The 19,054-nt window shown below is 39.4% G+C and overlaps 1 gene segment (V, D, J or C); it reads left to right on the top strand.

Moving 5' to 3' along the window:
- Positions 1-16,277: 16,277 nt before the first annotated feature.
- Positions 16,278-17,134, top strand: LOC116223602. The segment is given in 2 exon segments: positions 16,278-16,422; positions 16,534-17,134. Coding segments are annotated over 2 exon segments (507 nt in total).
- Positions 17,135-19,054: the final 1,920 nt, after the last annotated feature.

Below are 19,054 nucleotides of genomic sequence, written 5' to 3'. Positions count from 1 at the left end.
AAAAGGAGCAATAGAGCAAACTAGACACTGATAAATGCAGATGTGAATCACAGTTTCTCTCAGAACTGCTGTGTCCAGCTAAGAATCTACATGGATCGACTTCCAATCATTTTATCCAGTCTAATGATCTGGGTTACAGGTGCACAACACTAGGGTTTAATTCCATCACATATGTATTATTTTATCACGTTGTATGTGACTACAATCTGTAGAACAATTATTACTTATTTATTACAGACTTATGTATTGATTGATTATAGATTTTGGACCTTTTAAGCATTTCACTTTATTTTTGTTGATTAATTTCCTTCTGAATCTACAGGTTCTACAGCAGACAACAGTGTTGATCAAACCCCACCTCAGTGGATTTTGAGCCAAGGAGAAAATGCTAGCATAGACTGTTCATACAGCAACACAAACTTTAATCTGATCCTCTGGTATAAGCAGACTTCAGACAGAAAAGTCACACTCTTGGGGTATCTTACTGGCAGTTCACCACTTCCAGAGCCTGCATTTAAAAACAAAATCAATTTGAAAGGAGATGCTTATAAGCTACGTGGAACTTTAGAAGTGCTAAATCTTACCAGAGATGATGTGGCAATATACTTTTGTGCTGCCAGTCCACACAGTGATACCAATATCTTTTACCCTGAACAAAAACATGTGACGTCTTATCAGTTCATTCGTGCCTCAGTCACTTCATTCATAGCCCAATACACCTGCATCAAACACCACAAAGCACTGACAGTTTGTTTTCCGTGAGAGAGAACTTGTTTTGTATTGTACCATTAGTGATTTAGTTGTTTCTCATGTGGAGTCAGTAATAAGCAGAAGAATACATTAAATAAACATTATGTATGGCGTAAAACCTTTCATAACCTTTTATGTATGGTATTAAAACCTAAGTGTCTCCACTGTCCAGATGTGTGGGATTCTACAACACCTCTTTAACCTTAGCCTGAGCCAGGAGAAGGCTCCAGTGCTGTGGAAGACATCCTGCCTTTTCCCAGTAACCTTATCACCCCAGTAAGACTTCTCCATCTGCCCTCAACATCATGCCCTAACATCATGGAAATCCTGGAGAGACTGATCTTAGCCCATCTCAGACCTCAGGTGAGCACCTCTTTGGATCCACTGCAGTTGTTTATGCAATTTTCTTTGCCGTCATCTGTTGGGGCAGCAGCATTATCCCCACATACCCCCATCCCCCAAGGTTGAAGAAGCCAGCACATCTTCACCCAGGCAGATGGAACTTCATTGAGGATGCTGTATATCTAGACAAAGACTTTTTTGTTGTCACTTCCTCTTTTAGAACACTGACTTCCACTCCAGTCAGGGAGATGCTGCTCTGCTGAACAGTCTTACAACAGGCGTCAGCATGATCCTCCTGACTATCTTATCACTGTGGATGACAGGTACACTACAATTATTATTAATAATATGAGCAGTATAGAACATTAACTGAGGAAAAAAGGCTCACATTTTTGGACTATGTACAACATTTCAAAAGACCCGGTTTGCACAGCTAAGTGTTAACATTATATTTTAATGGTAAATCCTACAGACTACAGGGGCATATTTTCAGTTTAATATTGGAAAGTTTTTTTATGATTGTGTTTGCTGTGTCCACAGGATCCACTCTTGCCACCAATGTCAATCAGACTCCCTCAGACAAATTCAAGAACGCAAATGAGACTCTTGAGCTCCAGTGCTTCCATACCATTCCAAGCTACAACAGGATTCTGTGGTACAAACAGACTCATGGTGGCACTCTGACCTTATTGGGATACAATGTTGGGACCTCACCTGGTACTATAGAGCCTGAATTCAGTAAAAAATTCAAAATGGATGGGAACGCCAACACTAATAAAAAGAACTCATTAACCATTTCTAATCTGTTATTGAATGACAGTGCAGTGTACTTCTGTGCAGCTAGTTTACATAGTGTTTCTGATCACCTCCCTCTCAGCACAATAACCCACCTCTTATCTGCTGGCAAACTCTCAGCAATCAGACACTCACACCTGTGTACTTGTCATCAGTGCCCCCAGTACTTGTGTTTAAATGTCACTTGATTTCAGAAACCTTTCACTCGACGAGCAAAACCCTGCACAAAATCTGCAAAACTATGAGATAAATAATACAAAATATATATAAATAAGATACAAATAAAAAAGGGTAATACTTTTTTTGCAAAACATTATACACAGCAATCAGACATTGAAAACTAATGTTCCATCTTAAGGCACTGCACTACAAAATGCAAGACATATGTACCAGTTCCAAAGGAGTGCATTGGTCATGATCTTTATGTGTTGCTGTGACAAGACCCAAATTGGAGTCTGGGTATGATGACACAGTCTCTTTTTGTCCAAAGGGTACATTTGTTTTATACTTCTTACATACTTTAACTTGGTTATGTACTGTAAATAGTCTTTTTTTACTGTTGCAACAACCCTCAGCGCCCTAAATGGCCTAGCATTCATGTGTCGGCTCATACAGTAATTTAAAAAGATATAGATTAAATAATAATAAAAAAAGATTAAAAAAATTCAAAGCATTACACAAAGCAATCCGACATTCAAAATGCAAGACATATGTACCACTTCATTAATATCAGTGGCAGTCATCTCTTCCTCTCATTTACATAAACATGGTCATTGAGCATCTCATCTATTTTACATTATTACCAGTTTGCATCACCATCACAATTTTATATTTCTGCTCCATTTTGGTTCCGATTGGCTGTCAATCAGACTTCTTCAAAAGTTCTCAATTACAATTAGTCATCTGCACAAGCTGTCTTGAGGGAGATGTGTTGTACTTTTAAAGATACATATAGATTGAGGCAGTCTGCCTTCCTTAAAGACTTATACAGGGTAAGACTGACCGTGGTTACATGGATTCGAATAACTGCCTTAGTCGGACTGAAATCGCATTATCCGTTTCATGTAAGCACCTTAGTCGGATCGTAGTCGGACCGCACATAGTCGGACTAACACCCCTGGATAACTCGATCCGATCCAGTTGATAGTTCGACTATTGCGGCATGTAACGGTGAATTGGATAAGGAACTGGACTTTGCGTCTTTGCGCATGCTCCCTCTCTCCCTGCCAGGTCGTGACCCGGAAGACGAAAGAGGGATAAGTTGTCTCAAATGTTCATACTAATGACACGGTTTTTTATGAATATCCTGCAGACTGTCTCACAAGCTTATTCTTGTTGATTATGAACAAACATAACAGAAGAGGACCGAAGATATGAGCACCTTTACAACCCCTCCTTAAACACGTATAAGGACGTTCCACATTTTATTTGCTTAAAACAACAGCAGTACTGTCAAATCAGCTGTCACTCGGCTATTACCTGACCAAGGTTCCATGGCAATGTTCCGAAAGCCCATTTTTCCGACAGCCCGCTGTTCCGAAATTGTGAGTACAGCAACGTGAACCACTATTGCCCACATGCACATCCCAATGAATCACACAATCATAAACATATAAATGCCTTTATTTCACAAGCATTAACTTGAATTCAGAATATTATTATACACACATGCATTTGCATCGCGATGATACAAAAATATTTGTATGATTGCCAACGCATGCATGCTTTGTCAGTGCTTGACAAGATCTGCGTAATGTCCTGCGACATTCTGCCGGTGATTCCCTTCGCATGAGTGGTAGCCTACCCCATATTCAAAACCAGAGTAGGCTAAGTTAACAAATATTGCCTAGGAAAAGTTATATGCGTGATAGCCCGGTGAGCGTCTCCGCTCTGCTGTGCAAACGAAATGCTTTGAGTGTTTTGTGCCACTTAAAATATTTCTAAATTTTGCCAGGGGGACTATTTTTCGGAATATTGAGATTTCGGAATATCGGGCTTTCGGAACACTGGGCCGTCTCCCCTGACCAATACCTATCAAACTCGGTGATACTATTCACAACTAATATGTCCTTCATTCTATCAAATATGATGAAATTTGGTATTGTGCCCGCGAGGCACGCCTGACTTTAGTTGTGTTCAGTTATCTGGCGCTGCCCTCTAAAGACAGAGACGTGACAGGTGGATCGAGATATTTTCCCGTAAATACCTTTACCTAAATACCTTTATAGACAACATCGATCATACACTCCCATTGCACTCAAACAACCACACTCAAACGAGGAGATATTGTATCAATTAGCCTATTAAGTACTGTATTTATTGATTGCAAAGAGTTCAACGTTACAGCAACATAACTTTGCTCCGGTCGCTAAATCTGATATATCCGTGTGCATCATCGCTCTCCCTCTCTCTCTCTGCCACACCCACCCTGTAACCTACGTGTTTATACATTATAGAAGCAAGACCATTATATTGTAACAAATCACGGAAGCGTGGTATATTTGTTATGGCTTTTTATTAAACACAACACACTGTCACAATGGCACGGGCTTTATGCCCACGAACAGACTGTGCTACCGTCACCCACCTGTATAAGCTCTGTCCCAACACAGAACAACGACATGTAATTAGAACGGTAAGGAACATATAGCCTAGGGAACGTCATGCATAACATAAAGTATAACAGTATGCGCCCGCTGCACGGCATTACGGGGCGACTATGCCGACACGTTATAATATTCTGGTTTAAAGTTAATGCTTGTGAAATCAGCTGTCACTCGACTATTACCTGACCAATACCTGTCAAACTCGGTCATAGAAAAATATCATGAATGCATATTTATTACGATGGGGAAACTATAAAATCGGAGTACGGACAACTAATGCCCAGCATTGACGATGCAGATATAGAGCTGGAAACAGCTAAATGAGCTACAGCCCAAATGCAGTGAGCTTTATCAAGCCCTGGAAAGTTCGGCACATTTGCCCGTTTCCACAGCGTCTGCTGAGCGGTCATTCAGTACAATGGGGCGTCTTAAGACATATCTTACGAAGTACGATGACTGACAAAAGACTGACTGGACTTGCTCTTATGAATATTCACACAGATTTGGAAATCGACAGCGAAGAAGTACTTAAACAATTTGATGCAACTGGCAGAAGGGCAATGCGTTTTGGCTGTAACCCATTATTTGCGCGCGTGTGTGTGTGTGAATGTGCATGCGTTTCTCTCGCCTTTTATCTTTCACCTTTGAATAATGTAACTTATAAACACATCGGCCTGGCAGAAACAAACAAACAAACAAACAAACAACCCAAGAGGCAACACGCATTTCTGGACCGATGAACAGACGCGATTCATGCTCAATCAACTGTTGTTGTTATTGGTAGTGGTGAAGAGGTCAAGCGGAAAGGGCTGTATCACCACTAGTTGTAATAAAAACAGCGCCACCTATCGTATCGGATATGACATGCTTTCGGCCAATGATTCGATTTATTCACTGCCATGTACATTGGGATAATAGCACCTACCCTCGAAAGAAAGCAAAGTCCGACTAAGCAAAGATTCGAATTATACCATCATGTAAACACACTGAATGATGACATTCATGTATGTGCTGCATATTTATTCCTCCCCCTTTAACACCTCCTCCTCCATTTCAAGCTTGTGCTGCATCACATGGAATGAATGAGGGTATAGAGTACATTCTCCTGAATGCGCTGTTCCACATTCTGCCAGCCAGTGGCAGTCTGTCCATATGAACAGAACTACTGGATAAGAGTATGTGTTTGGCACTATTCATTTGGCAGCGCTGAGAATGAGGTGTTTCAGGTTATCTTAAACCTAAACAGATAATTTCTCTCATCTGCAAAATGTTGAAAGCTTTCCTCAAATTCATCTGTTTGGGAGTGGTCATAACAGGTCAAACATATTTAAGTTTTTGACAATGTTATGGATGAAGGCTTCATTCTATAAGTTAAAAGGGGGTTCTTCATGAATAAATGTGAAATGTTGGATTTGTGTTTTTTGTCACAGGGTCCTCAACAAGCAGTCAGGTCAACCAAGTTCCTCCTGACATCGTGCAGAGCACTGGTGGATCTGCAAAGATCCAGTGTTCTCACAACATCCCAAACTATAACAGGATTCTTTGGTATAAACAAACAAAGGATGGACAGTTGACATATTTGGGATATCTCTTTGGAAAAGATCCAAATCCAGAGTCTGAATTCAAGAACAAAATCGAACTAATTGGATTTTCAAATACCAATGGATCAATGATGGTGGAGAAGCTCCTACCCAAGGATGCTGCTGTGTATTTTTGTGCAGCATATGCACAGCTGTGCAGAGATCTGTTCCCCCATACAAAAACCATATTGGTCACATGCCAGTTTTAACACCTAAACAGCTGAATTATGTTATTACACCATTTCCTGAGAACCAAAAATAGTGATTAATTGAAGTCTGAATATGCACAGATTGTGCAAAGTGATGATGGAGTCCCTTGAACTAACATTGTATAATTCTTTAATGGACCTGACCTCAGGTCTATTCTTATAAGTTATTTTACACAGAGCGGTCATATGACCTTTCCTCAATAATTTGAGGGAGCATTCTGAACAGCAGAACAACAGAAATCAATTCCATGTATACTCATATGGGGGAAGTATGTTTCCATAATCACATTTGGAGAAACAAAAACAAAGGGAAAAACAATATACTGCTGTAATTGAATATAGATATTAATAACTGAAGCTCTATTATCACCTTGTGTCCAGCTAAGAGTCAACTTGGATCAACTTCCAATTATTTCATCCAGTCTAATGATCTGGATTACTGGTGCATTACACTATGGTTTAGTACTTTACATTGTATTATACTGTATGTGACCAAATTACTAATTTGGACACTAAATGATGTGCTTTTATGGAAATCATTAACTCTAAATATTCCTGATGGTTTTTTGGTTGGTAAGTAGATGTACAACATCCTCAGATTAATTTTGATGGTCTATGGTCATGTAAAGGATAGTCATAGTTTTTGAGTCCAAAACCCCACAAAAGTACCCCATGTCAGCACACCTAAAGTGTATTCCTTTATTTTTAAAAAACATCCCCCAAGGTTGAAGAAGCCAGCACATCTCCACCAAGGCAGATGGAACTTCATTGAGGATGCTGTATATCTAGACAAAGCCTTTTTTGTTGTCACTTCCTCTTTTAGAACACTGACTTCCACTCCAATCAGGGAGATGCTGTTCTGCTGAACAGTCTGACAACAGGCGTCAGCATGATCCTCCTGACTATCTTATCACTGTGGATGACAGGTACACTACAATTATTATTAATAATGTGAGCAGTATACAACATTAACTGAGGAAAAAAGGCTCACATTTTTGGACTATGTACAACATTTCAAAAGACACGGCTTAAGTGTAAACATTATATTTTAAAGGTAAATCCTACAGTCTACAGCAGTGTATTTTCAGCTTAATGTTGGAATGTTTTTTTATGATTGTGTTTGCTGTGTCCACAGGATCCACTCTTGCCACCAATGTCAATCAGACTCCCTCAGACAAATTCAAGAACGCAAATGAGTCTCTTGAGCTTGAGTGCTTCCATACCATTCCAAACTACAATATAATTCTGTGGTACAAACAGACTCATGGTGGCACTCTGACCTTATTGGGATACAATGTTGGGATATCACCTGGTCCTATAGAGCGTGAGTTCAGTGGAAAAGACAAAATGGATGGGGATCCCAACACTAATAAAAAGAACTCATTAACCATTTCTAATCTGTTACTGAATGACAGTGCAGTGTACTTCTGTGCAGCGTTTACACAGTGTTTCTGATCACCTCCCTCTCAGCACAATAACCCACCTCTTATCTACCGGCAAAACCTTGACACCTCAGACAACTTCACACCTGCATATCGGCCCAAAACAATTACCACAGGCCTTATGCTTTTAATAAGTTGAGTAGATATTGTCTTCAGTACCCTTTTATTTTGACATTGTACCCAACAACATACTTTTTGTGATTGATATTGTGTTTTTAAGCTTGATATGAAGCCTTGTGTTTGTGTTAACTTGTAAAAAGCTCAGTAAATGATCATGGTTGATGCACTTTCTCCATTACATCAGCAAGTTCCTCAAGGACAGTGGCTAAAATAGTACTACCTCCAATAAAACAGCTTAATTCTGTCACATACCTGTGCTCTCTTATACAAAGAAGAAAGGTGCACTTTGTGCATCATTGTCCGTAATGCTGCAGTTCTACATTCTGTCAGCCAGGGGCAGTGTCACCATATGAACTACCCTCATTTGGCATGTGTTTAGTATTATGTATTCGTTCTGGCAGTAACAAATGTGTGTAGTTTTTTGTGTGTATCTTTTCTGCAAAATGATGTAGTGTTCCTTAAATTATCTGTTTAGAATCTGTTTAGCAGGGGTCATCCCTTTTTTATATATGGCAATGTTATGTATGAGGCCCTCATTCTATATATTACGGAGGTGTTTTTTGGCAGATAAGCGTATCTTGTGTTGTATTGGTATTGTGTATTCAGTCACAGGGTCCTCAACAAGCAGCCAAGTCCACCAAGCTCGTCCTCACATCATACAGAGCACTAGTGGATCTAGATGTTTTCTCAACATTCAAAAACAAAGGATGGGCTGTTAAAATATTTTGGATACCTCCTTGCCACAACTCCATATCCAGAGTCTGATTTGAATAACAATTTAACTGTTATTACTTTAGCCTCTGAAATGGGATTTTAGTGGTTAAGAAAACCATTCCTGACACCGTGGGCTTATGGCCGTGAGTGACAGCACCATTTTGTACATTATTTCTACACATTCTGTTGCTATTTTTTGTTTAAAATTCTTTCGTATAGCACCATTAAAGTCAATTACACAGAGGGGTTTCTTTCCTCAAGATCAGAGATGCAAGTGAGCAATCTGGCTTTCAGAACTGAGTTCCATGTATGGCCATATGGGGGCATTGTGTTTCCATAATCACTTTGGGAGAAAAGGAGCAATAGAGCAAACTAGACACTGCTAAATGGAGATGTGAATCGCAGTTTCTCTCAGAACTGATGTGTCCAGCTAAGAATCTACATGGATCGACTTCCAATCATTTTATCCAGTCTAATGATCTGGGTTACAGGTGCACAACACTAGGGTTTTATTCCATCGCATATGTATTATTTTATCACGTTGTATGTGACTAAAACCTGTAGAACACTTCTTACTTATTTATGACAGACTTATTTATTCTAGATTTTGGAACTTTTAAGCATTTCACTTTATTTTTGTTGTTTAATTTCCTTCTGAATCTACAGGTTCTCAAGCGGACAACAGTGTTCATCAAACCCCACCTCAGTGGATTTTGAGCCAAGGAGAAAATGCTAGCATATCCTGTTCCTACAGCAACACAAACTTTGATCGGATCCTCTGGTATAAACAGACTTCAGACAGAAAAGTCACACTCTTGGGGTATCTTTCTGGCAATTCAGCATTTTCAGAGTCTGCATTTGAAAACAAAATCAATTTGAAAGGAGATGCTTATAAGCTACGTGGAACTTTAGAAGTGCTAAATCTTACCAGAGATGATGTGGCAGTATACTTTTGTGCTGCCAGTCCACACAGTGATACCAATATATTTTCCCCTGAACAAAAACATGTGGCGTCTTATCAGTTCATTCGTGGCGTCTTATCAGTTCATTCGTGCCTCAGTCAATTCATTCATAGCCCAATACACCTGCATCAAACACCACAAAGCACCGACAGTTTGTTTTCTGTGAGAGAGAACTTGTTTTTTTTACAAGATATCCTGCCTTTTCTCAGTAACCTTCTCACCCCAGTAAGACTTCTTCATCTGCCCTCAACATCATGCCCTAACATCATGAAAATCCTGGAGAGACTGATGTTAGCCCATCTCAGACCTCAGGTGAGCACCTCTCTGGATCCACTGCAGTTGTTTATGCAATTTTCTTTGCCGTCATCTGTTGGGGCAGCAGCATTAGAGCCAGCAACTCTAAAAAAGTGAGCAATCTGATAAAGAAGGCTGGCTCTGTGCTGGGGAGCACCTCTCTGGATCCACTGCAGTTGTTGAGCAACACTAAAAAAGTGAACAAACTGTTGAAGAAGGCTGGGTCTATGCTGGGCACTGCTCTGGAGCACCTAGAGTTGGTTGTGGAGAGAAGGATGTTGTTTAACATGGACAACACTACACACCGCCTACACAACCTACTGGTCAGGCAACAGAATGTCTTCAGTCGCAGGTTCCTTCCGCTCCACTGCAATAAGAATTGTCACAGAGGTCATTCCTTTATCTGTCTCTCTGAACTGTTTTACACTTGAATAAATCATTATCAGTTGAAATTGTAACCGCAATGTCATTGTCTTCTTTTGGCTCAATTGCAACTGATATCAGAAGTGACAAATAATGAATTTACTCCATAAGCAAACAGTAGCCTAATATAAGAAATTAAATTCATGAAATAATAAATAAAAATGGTCATGTTCAAGGGAATGTTGATGTAAAATCACTGGTATTGAAATCCATTTATTTTAGGCTGATTATTAGATATAAATATGTTAATGATCTGTTACCTGTCCAAGGTTCTTTAGTTTAAGTTTAATGGAACATTAAGATGTCAGACTGCATGTTTTTCTCCTTGACAGGGTCTGGTCTGCTCACTGGTCTGCTCAAACAGACAATGTTCGGGCCTTGAACACGACAGCAGAAATTCCTTTTTTTCACACATTGAAGAGCTACAATCGCATCCTGTGGTACGAAAATGGTACAGAAATACTATTCAACTTCCTTAAAGACATAAATATAAAGTTAAAATGGTCAATCTGACTTAACTTCACAGCTCAGTACATTACTGTGCAGCTCATCTACATTGTCTTGGTTGCTCTCAATGGCTGCTGAAAAAACCTTCAACCTCTCACATCCCCAGTCTTACACATTCTATTTGCACCTTTAATAAACCACTACAAAAGAAGACATTTTTCATCAAAACCCTCCTCCAGGTAATTGAAAGGGAAGCATAGGGTAGGGGGCTGGACATAATATTCATTCATTTTTACATTTCCCTAATAATGTATGATCAGCTCAAAACAGCCATTTTGGCAAATGAAATGTCCTGAGTTGGACAATAAATGAGTAAATGCCAAAACATATTGGCCTGAATGCCTGAGCAGATTTTTCAGATCAACAAGACAAACCCTGATGAACTGAACGCTCACATCCTTGACATGAGTATGAGGTATTCCTGCCACATAACAATCAGATTGAATAAATGAATCTATTTGCCATCCATATTTAGCAGACACTTTAAACCAAAGCAATTTACAGTATCAGTAAGGTATACATTTTATCAGTATGTATACTCTTAAGGAATAAAATCTATGATAAAAGGCTACATGACATGTCTAATCTGTTTACATGTTCCAAATACACACTCGTGCCACTAACTGGCCTACCTGACTGATTCTCGCTCTCTTTGAAGGAGGCATTTTGCCTACACTGCAGTATAGAGAATTATTCATATGAGTGGACTATCCAGTATAACAGCTTTCAGTTCAATGAATGCTCTTTGTGGAAAGGGTCTTCAGCTCAACATCCCCTGTCAAGTTTTGTTAAGTCTTTTCACACCCCACAATAGCCAAGAGGTTTGAGCTCTGTTTATCAGGACTTTATTGGTTTGTGAAAGGACTTAACATTTTCAATGTATAACTATATTGTAAATTAATGTAATTGAAATTCATTAGTCTGAAACCAATAAATGTGCCATATCTTCATTGAGAGTGTTTTTATAACCATATTTCCCCTCTCACCTTCTTATCATTTGACTTATCCTAACTAGCCCAAATCAACTGAAGATTTACAAAAGTGCAGACAAAACCGTGAGAAAAGAAAAAAAGAAAATGGTTCTTCATTCTATACCATCAAAAAGAATGATCTTTTGATTGGGATTAGAGTAAAAAATAACTACACATGACAACAAACTAAATCACCGATGTTAGTCATAGTCATTGTGGCACTATCACCTGCTTCAAGCTTTTGAATAGAATTACTGGGCTGGCAAAGAGTTCATAATATGTTGTAATCTCATACAATAAACAAATAAACAAAAACAAAATCATAAACGTGGTGAAAATGCGAGCTCTCTCTGTCAAGTCTTATTTGCCCAGTGCCAAAAGGGGGTGCAATTGGACTATACAAGTTCATATTACTCTGAGCTTAAATTGCTGTAATCTCTTAACAGTAATTGCTCAGTAGTCAGAATACTCAACATCTATCGCCAAGGGAACAAGATGTTCATCAGAGGTGTTGTCTACCTACTGTGTATAACAGGTATTTCTTCTGTTTCTATGTGTATGTCGTCTGTCTATTAAACACAGACAGAATTGTGCTATTGCAATAATTGTACTGTGCAATTTTGTAGCAATATTTTGAACATTATCTTTCCCTTCTGTGTGTAGGTCCATCTCTGTGTTCCAAAGTAAAACAGGCTCCATCAAATCTCTTAAAAAATCATGGAGAATCTGCACAAATCGAGTGCTCCCACAGCATATCAACTTATAATTGTATTCTGTGGTACAGCAGAAGCAGTGGTGGAGAGTTCACATTTTTGGGATATCTCATGATAACTGCGGATAGGCCTGAGACTGAGTACAAAGACAAAATTGAGCTGAAAGGCAATGCCAATGAGAATCAAAACAGTTCTATAACCATCAACAACCTGTCATCAACCGACACAGCAGTGTATTACTGTGCTGCTAGTCTGCACAGTGCTGCAGACGCTCTCTCCTCTTTGCAAATACCACTTTGAATCTTCTGATCAAGCTGCACCACAGCAGCCAGTATTGTTTGGTTTTGACTAGTGTCAGTGTGTCCCACTGGGGTTTGTGTGTTAGACTAATAGAATGCGTGCTGCATGGTGTTAGCAGATGTGGGTGTTGGTGGAAAAGAACACATTTACAACTCGTTGGCAATTGACTTAAGCATTATGCTGACAATATTAGTTTAAAATTGATTCATACATTAATCTCCATATCCTTATTTTATCGAGTCACACGTGTGCTCCCTTCCTAACATGGCCAACATATATGTGTTCCGTGATACAATATTTTGAGACCAACATGGGATCAAAAACGCAGTCTCACTAGGGGACACTTTGTCTCTTTCTTTCCTGTTAAGGCCCTCGGGTTCTCTTTCATATCTGCCACATGCTGTTCATAGCAGTGCTGGAGCTTTGACTTCACCTCAGTCCATTATCAACATGTGTGCAGCTTAGCTCACTGCCCTCACACTGCTCTGGTTAATGGGGAAATATCAAAATAATGAATTCTCTTCAGCCATAATTGCATGCACTTTTTTATAAATGTTCATTGTGTTCTTCACCTTTTCACAGGTTTTGTTTTAAGTTCAGTGGTCAACCAAACTCCTCCAAATCTGACCAGTAGGATTTTGTGTAGATCTACTGTCAACACAACTTCCCATTCAGTGCACCTCTCATAGTATGTCACAGCAAAGCAAAGCAAGACAATATCTTATATTGTTATATTTTCCCTGGGTTTCCAACCCAAAGTGCAAATCTACATAATGAATAGCTTGGACAGCTAGTGGAAACGACCGGTAAATTCACTGTTCAAATTCAAATTCATCAGCCAGATACAAACAAGTAAAATTCTATAGCCTTAGCAAACCTGGAGTTTAAAGTTCTATAATTAGATGTTTTTTGTTCATACCTCACAGTTGGACATTCCAAATGATGCTCTGCTGCATTTTATCAAAAGGGGGCGCACATTCACAGGCATGGTCCTTTAAAGCTGTCAGGTGTACCACTCAACACATAACTGAGAACAGGATTATCTTTTGACTGAGAACATGGCGGCTTTTGACTTCCTCTTCAGTGCTATCCTATTGCTCCATTTCTATGGTAATTCTCATAATATGACTGTGGAGGGTATGTTGTTGTTTTTACAAGCCATGGACATTTACTAATCATTTTTCTCTTTTAACAGATTCTGGTTTAGGAAACGACATCAAGCAATTCCCACTTTATGTGTTTCAAAACCAAGGGCAATCTGGGAGACTGACATGCTCACACTCTTACTCATCGTACAATACTATTATATGGTACAAACAATCTCAGGATGGTGGATTGAAGTACTTGGGATACCTTTTGGGAGATTCTGAGACCTTAGAAACTGAATTCAAAAACACTGGCAAAATAAGCTTAGATGGGAATGGCAGAGCTAACAGTAATGGCAATTTAACCATAAACAAACTTGTCCCAAATGATAGTGCGGCGTATTACTGTGCAGCTAGTGAGCACAGTGCTACAACTCAACTGTGGTTTGAACAAAAACCCTTCTCTGTTCTTCTCGAACTACCTGCACCTGTAGTTGCACTCTCACCTCAATTTGATTCAGATGTGATTACATTTCCCTACATGACATGGTCATACTTTACGTGTTCAGAGTAAGCCAATTCTGATTTGTACTCAATCTTCCTTGTGTAACCTCCTTTTGTGTAAATGCTTCTACATCTAATAATGGCAGATGCTTCAAGGGAAATAGTTGACAATTGTTATCATGTGTTTTCTCTGTATGTTGAGACTTTCCTGGAGGAATTTGTAATATTTTTATTACTGGGGAATATCTGGGGAACGATGTTTATTTATCATGTCTCCATAGTTTCTTTGTAATTGTAAGTCTTGAAACGTTAACATTTTTTTGACTGCAAAAGCATCCTTAAGGCCCCTGCATGGCCAAATTATTTACAAACATCTCACAAGAGGGCACTGTGCTTTCAAATTCTTCTCTTAGCAGTTTTCCAGATTTTTGTGAGCTGTTCTGAAGCTGATTCACTCCTAATGACTCATGTCATGGTCTGTTCATAGTAATGCCACAGCATTCCATATTAAATGTGAGTGCAAGATGCATCATAGCCCAGGTTAATGGGTCAAAGGCAAAGAGATTTGTATTGGAGGTGTTATTTCTGTCACTTACTCCGCTTATACTTTCCTAAATGTTTCCTTCTCACCTCTGACATGCTGTGCTTTAACTGGTCAAGACTTCTCTAAACCCAATGAAGACAAAAAGGATTCGGTGAATGTATACTGCTAGTCTGCCGACACTGTAGATGGTGGCAAAAACAAAGATGACACAGAACGCAATGACAAGTAATCCAGATGGACGACTGGGGATGGCTTCGCTAATTGCTGCCATGTCAACAATCCTGACTCTTTCGTGTTGCAGTTAGTGTGAAGGGTTATTGCTCTGGAGGCCTGAGATTGAGACCGGGTGGGTGAAGGCCCTCTCCCTTACCATCACATTCCCATACAACATTACCATGTTCAAGTACACCTGTGAGCAACATACAGTATTGGTTTAAAGCAGCATTATGGAGTTTTGGTCTAAAACTGACTGAATATCAAATATCATGCAGTTTACAAGCCATAGATTATGAAAAGCTGAAGACTGCAATACAGAACTCCATATATTTTTATTATAATTAAAATAATTAGCTTGGCATATTAGCACAATATATAATAATGAACTAGATTCATTTTGTAGCGGTTAAAAGAGTGCTAAATGGTTTTAAGGATGTTGCACGATGGCAAAGTGAGCCTGCACTATATGTTGGATGACTCCCCTTTGAACTCCTCTTTTTCATAATGATCTCACCTCCTCCCCTGTACATTCTCACTACACCGGTACACCAGTCTCTCCTCTCTGATGCTGTGGGTTAACAACATGATGAATGGACTTCTCATCCAACTGGCTGTGTTCACTACTTGGGTAACAGGTACTCAGTTATGTATGTACAGCTGATTATTTTACAATTGTCTGTATCCTTACAGTAAGCATACATTCCCTGTTTCCTGTGTCCACAGCATTGTCCAACAGTCAAGTTCATCAGGCTCCTCGTGATCTTTTAACACAACCTGGAGATGATGTTCAGCTGAACTGCAGTCATAAAATTCCCAGTTATGACACAATATTGTGGTACCAACAACTAAAAGGAGATCCAGCATTAAAACTCATTGGATATGTGCGTTTAACAAACCCAAAATTGGAAATGTCTGAACAAAACTTCAGCGTGACAGGCGATGGAAGGAATAATGCTTTCCTCAAACTCAAACCGGTTGACTCTGCTGTGTACTTCTGTGCTGCTAGTTATGCACAGTGCTGCTTTTCCCCCCTCCCCTCTACAAAAACCCACACTGTTCAAAGGCTGTCATTATTTCACATTGTACCACCAACAGTGAAGAACAAGAATAAATAACTGATTTAAGTTTGGCAGAAAGCTTTGCTTGTACCCAGCATCTCACACACTACAAGAAAGTAAATGATGAGCAGGAAGCAGTTTTACTCTGCTGGTGATTCAACAGCACCACTTCCTCTATTTGGACGAGTCTCCTTGATATCAGTGACATTCGTGTCTACAGCTCTCATGTACCAACATGATCCGAGGCCTCTTCATCCAGCTGATTCTAATACCACTCTGGGTTAAAGGTATAACACTTCATTCACAAAAATACATTAAAAAGGGTTCTTGTTTTTCAACATGTTGAAGTTGATTGTTTTTGTATCCTTTATGAACTTGTGATGCATTTCATTCAACAGGACAAAGTAATGAAGTTCAACAGAATATTCGGGAGCTGTTAAAAGCCCAAGGAGAGAATGTGTCATTGAACTGCCAACATCAAATTCCAAACTTCAACTTGATTTTGTGGTACAAGCAAACTGTTCAAGGCTCTACCCTTGATCTCATTGGATTTGTGTACAGCACCTCAGTAACTGTTGAAAAGCCGTATACTAAACTCTTCAACGTGACTGGGGATGGTAGAAAAGAAAGCACTCTTCATTTTCTGAAACCGATCCAAGTTGAAGACAGTGCTGTGTATTACTGCGCTGCCAGTAAAGCACAATGCTACAGGTCCCCTTGCTGCCTTACAATAACCCCAGGAGTGTCTGACACCTGTGTTAAACCACTTCAACTGTCTCTGAATGAAACTAGAACATTGTCCCAAAGGGCAACAATGGGCAGTTCTCCAAATGACACTGTTGCAGTTCTGTGAACATCCAGATGGGTGCACCAGCTCCCTCTAATAACTAGGGGTGTGCTCTCATGATGGCAGGCTGTCACCTCATTCTAGAGGGGTTGAGTCAACATGAGCAAGGCTAATCTCTTTTCTCTGTCAGTTCTCTGGCTAACAGGTATAAATTCCAATTCCAAATTGGCCATTTTCCAACAATGTGGGATCTACTGTAAAGAGTCCATTATTTATGTAACAGCCTGTAATGTGAGAGTTTGCTGCATTGATTTGTTTCAAATATGCCACGTTACTTCCCAGATTGTTATCAGAGACGCAGAAGATCAAATTAGAGGATCTGGTCCAAAGTGTCTGTACTTAATGGAAGGTCTAGCTGTAATCAGCTCTGTTCTGTAAGTCTATGTGAGTCAACGCACACACGCACACACGCACACAAACTCGTTGGATGTTGATATAACCATTTGTCAAGATTGAAGTGTGACTGCATGCAATTAATGCTGTATTGTCTAAATATTAAATATCATGCAGTCTACCAGCCACAGATTATAAAAAGATGAAAACTGCAATACAGAACTCAATATATTTGATCATAATTCAAATAATAAGCTTGGCATAATGGCACAACATGTAATAATTCACTAGATCCATTTTGTTGCAGTTTAAAATGTGCTAAACCGTTTTAAGGATGTTGCAGATTGTCAAGGTAAGCCTGTACTATGTGTTAGATGACTCCCCTTTGAACTCCTGTTTTTCATAATGATCTCACCTCCTCCCCTCTACATTCTCTACACCGGTACACCAGTCTCTCCTCTCTGATGCTGTGGGTTAACAACATGATGAATGCACTTCTCATCCAACTGGCTGTGTTTACCATTTGGGTAACAGGTAATCAGTTATGTATGTACAGCTAATTATTTTACAATTGTCTGTATCCTTACAGTAAGCATACATTTCCTGTTTCCTGTGTCCACAGCATTGTCCAACAGTCAAGTTCATCAGGCTCCTCGTGATCTTTTAACACAACCTGGAAATGGTGTTCAGCTCAACTGCAGTCATAAAATTCCCAGTTATGACACAATATTATGGTACCAACAATTAAAAGGAGATCCAGCATTAAAACTCATTGGATATGTGAGTTTTACATATCCAGCATTGGAAATGTCTGGACAAAACTTTAATGTGACAGGCGATGGGAGGAATGTTGCTTTCCTTCATCTAGTCAAACTCAAACCGGTTGACTCTGCTGTGTACTTCTGCGCTGCTAGTTATGCACAGTGCTGCTTTCCTCCCCTCTACAAAAACCCACACTGTTCAAATGCTTAAACACTATCAAAGGTCAGTCATTATTTCACATTGCAACACCAACAGTGAAGAACAAGAATAAGTAACTGATTTAAGTTTGGCAGTGAAACTGAGGCTCTGCTTGTTTTCTCCTCTCCCTCTGTATCTGTCTGTTGCACTGTCTAGCATTCTCTCTCTCTCTCTCTCTCTCTCTCTGTTCTGCCATCCCCCACACACACACACACACACACACACACACACCACACACACACACACACACACACACACACACGCACACACACACAAATTTGTTGGTGGTTAATATAACCATGTGTCAAACGTAAAGTGTGACTGCATGTGATTAATGCTGTAATGTCTGAATATCAAATATCATGCAGTGTACAATCCATATATTATAAAAAGCTGAAAACAGCAAGACAGAACTCCATATATTTTATCATAATTAAAATAATTAGCTTGGCATAATGGCACAATATATAATTATTCACTGGATCCATTTTGTAATGTTTTAACATGCGCTAAATTGTTTTAAGGATGTTGCACAATGTCAAGGTTAGCCTGTTGTATATGTTAGATGACTCATCTTTGAACTCCTCTTTTTCATAATGATCTCACCTCCTCCCCTGTACATTCTCTACACCGGTACACCAGTCTCTCCTCCAGAGGTGTAAAGTAACGAATTACTTTTACTCACGTTACTGTAATTGAGTAGTTTTTTTGTGTACTTTGTAATTTTTAAGTAGTTTTTTAAATCGGTAATTTTACTTTTACTTAAGTAGATTTTGACT

This window comes from Clupea harengus, chromosome 14 (assembly GCF_900700415.2).
Source record: "Clupea harengus chromosome 14, Ch_v2.0.2, whole genome shotgun sequence".
In the NCBI taxonomy this organism is placed as follows: Eukaryota; Metazoa; Chordata; class Actinopteri; order Clupeiformes; family Clupeidae; genus Clupea; species Clupea harengus.
The sequence above is the reverse complement of the archived record's forward strand: the minus strand, read 5'-3'. Positions and strand labels throughout refer to the sequence as shown.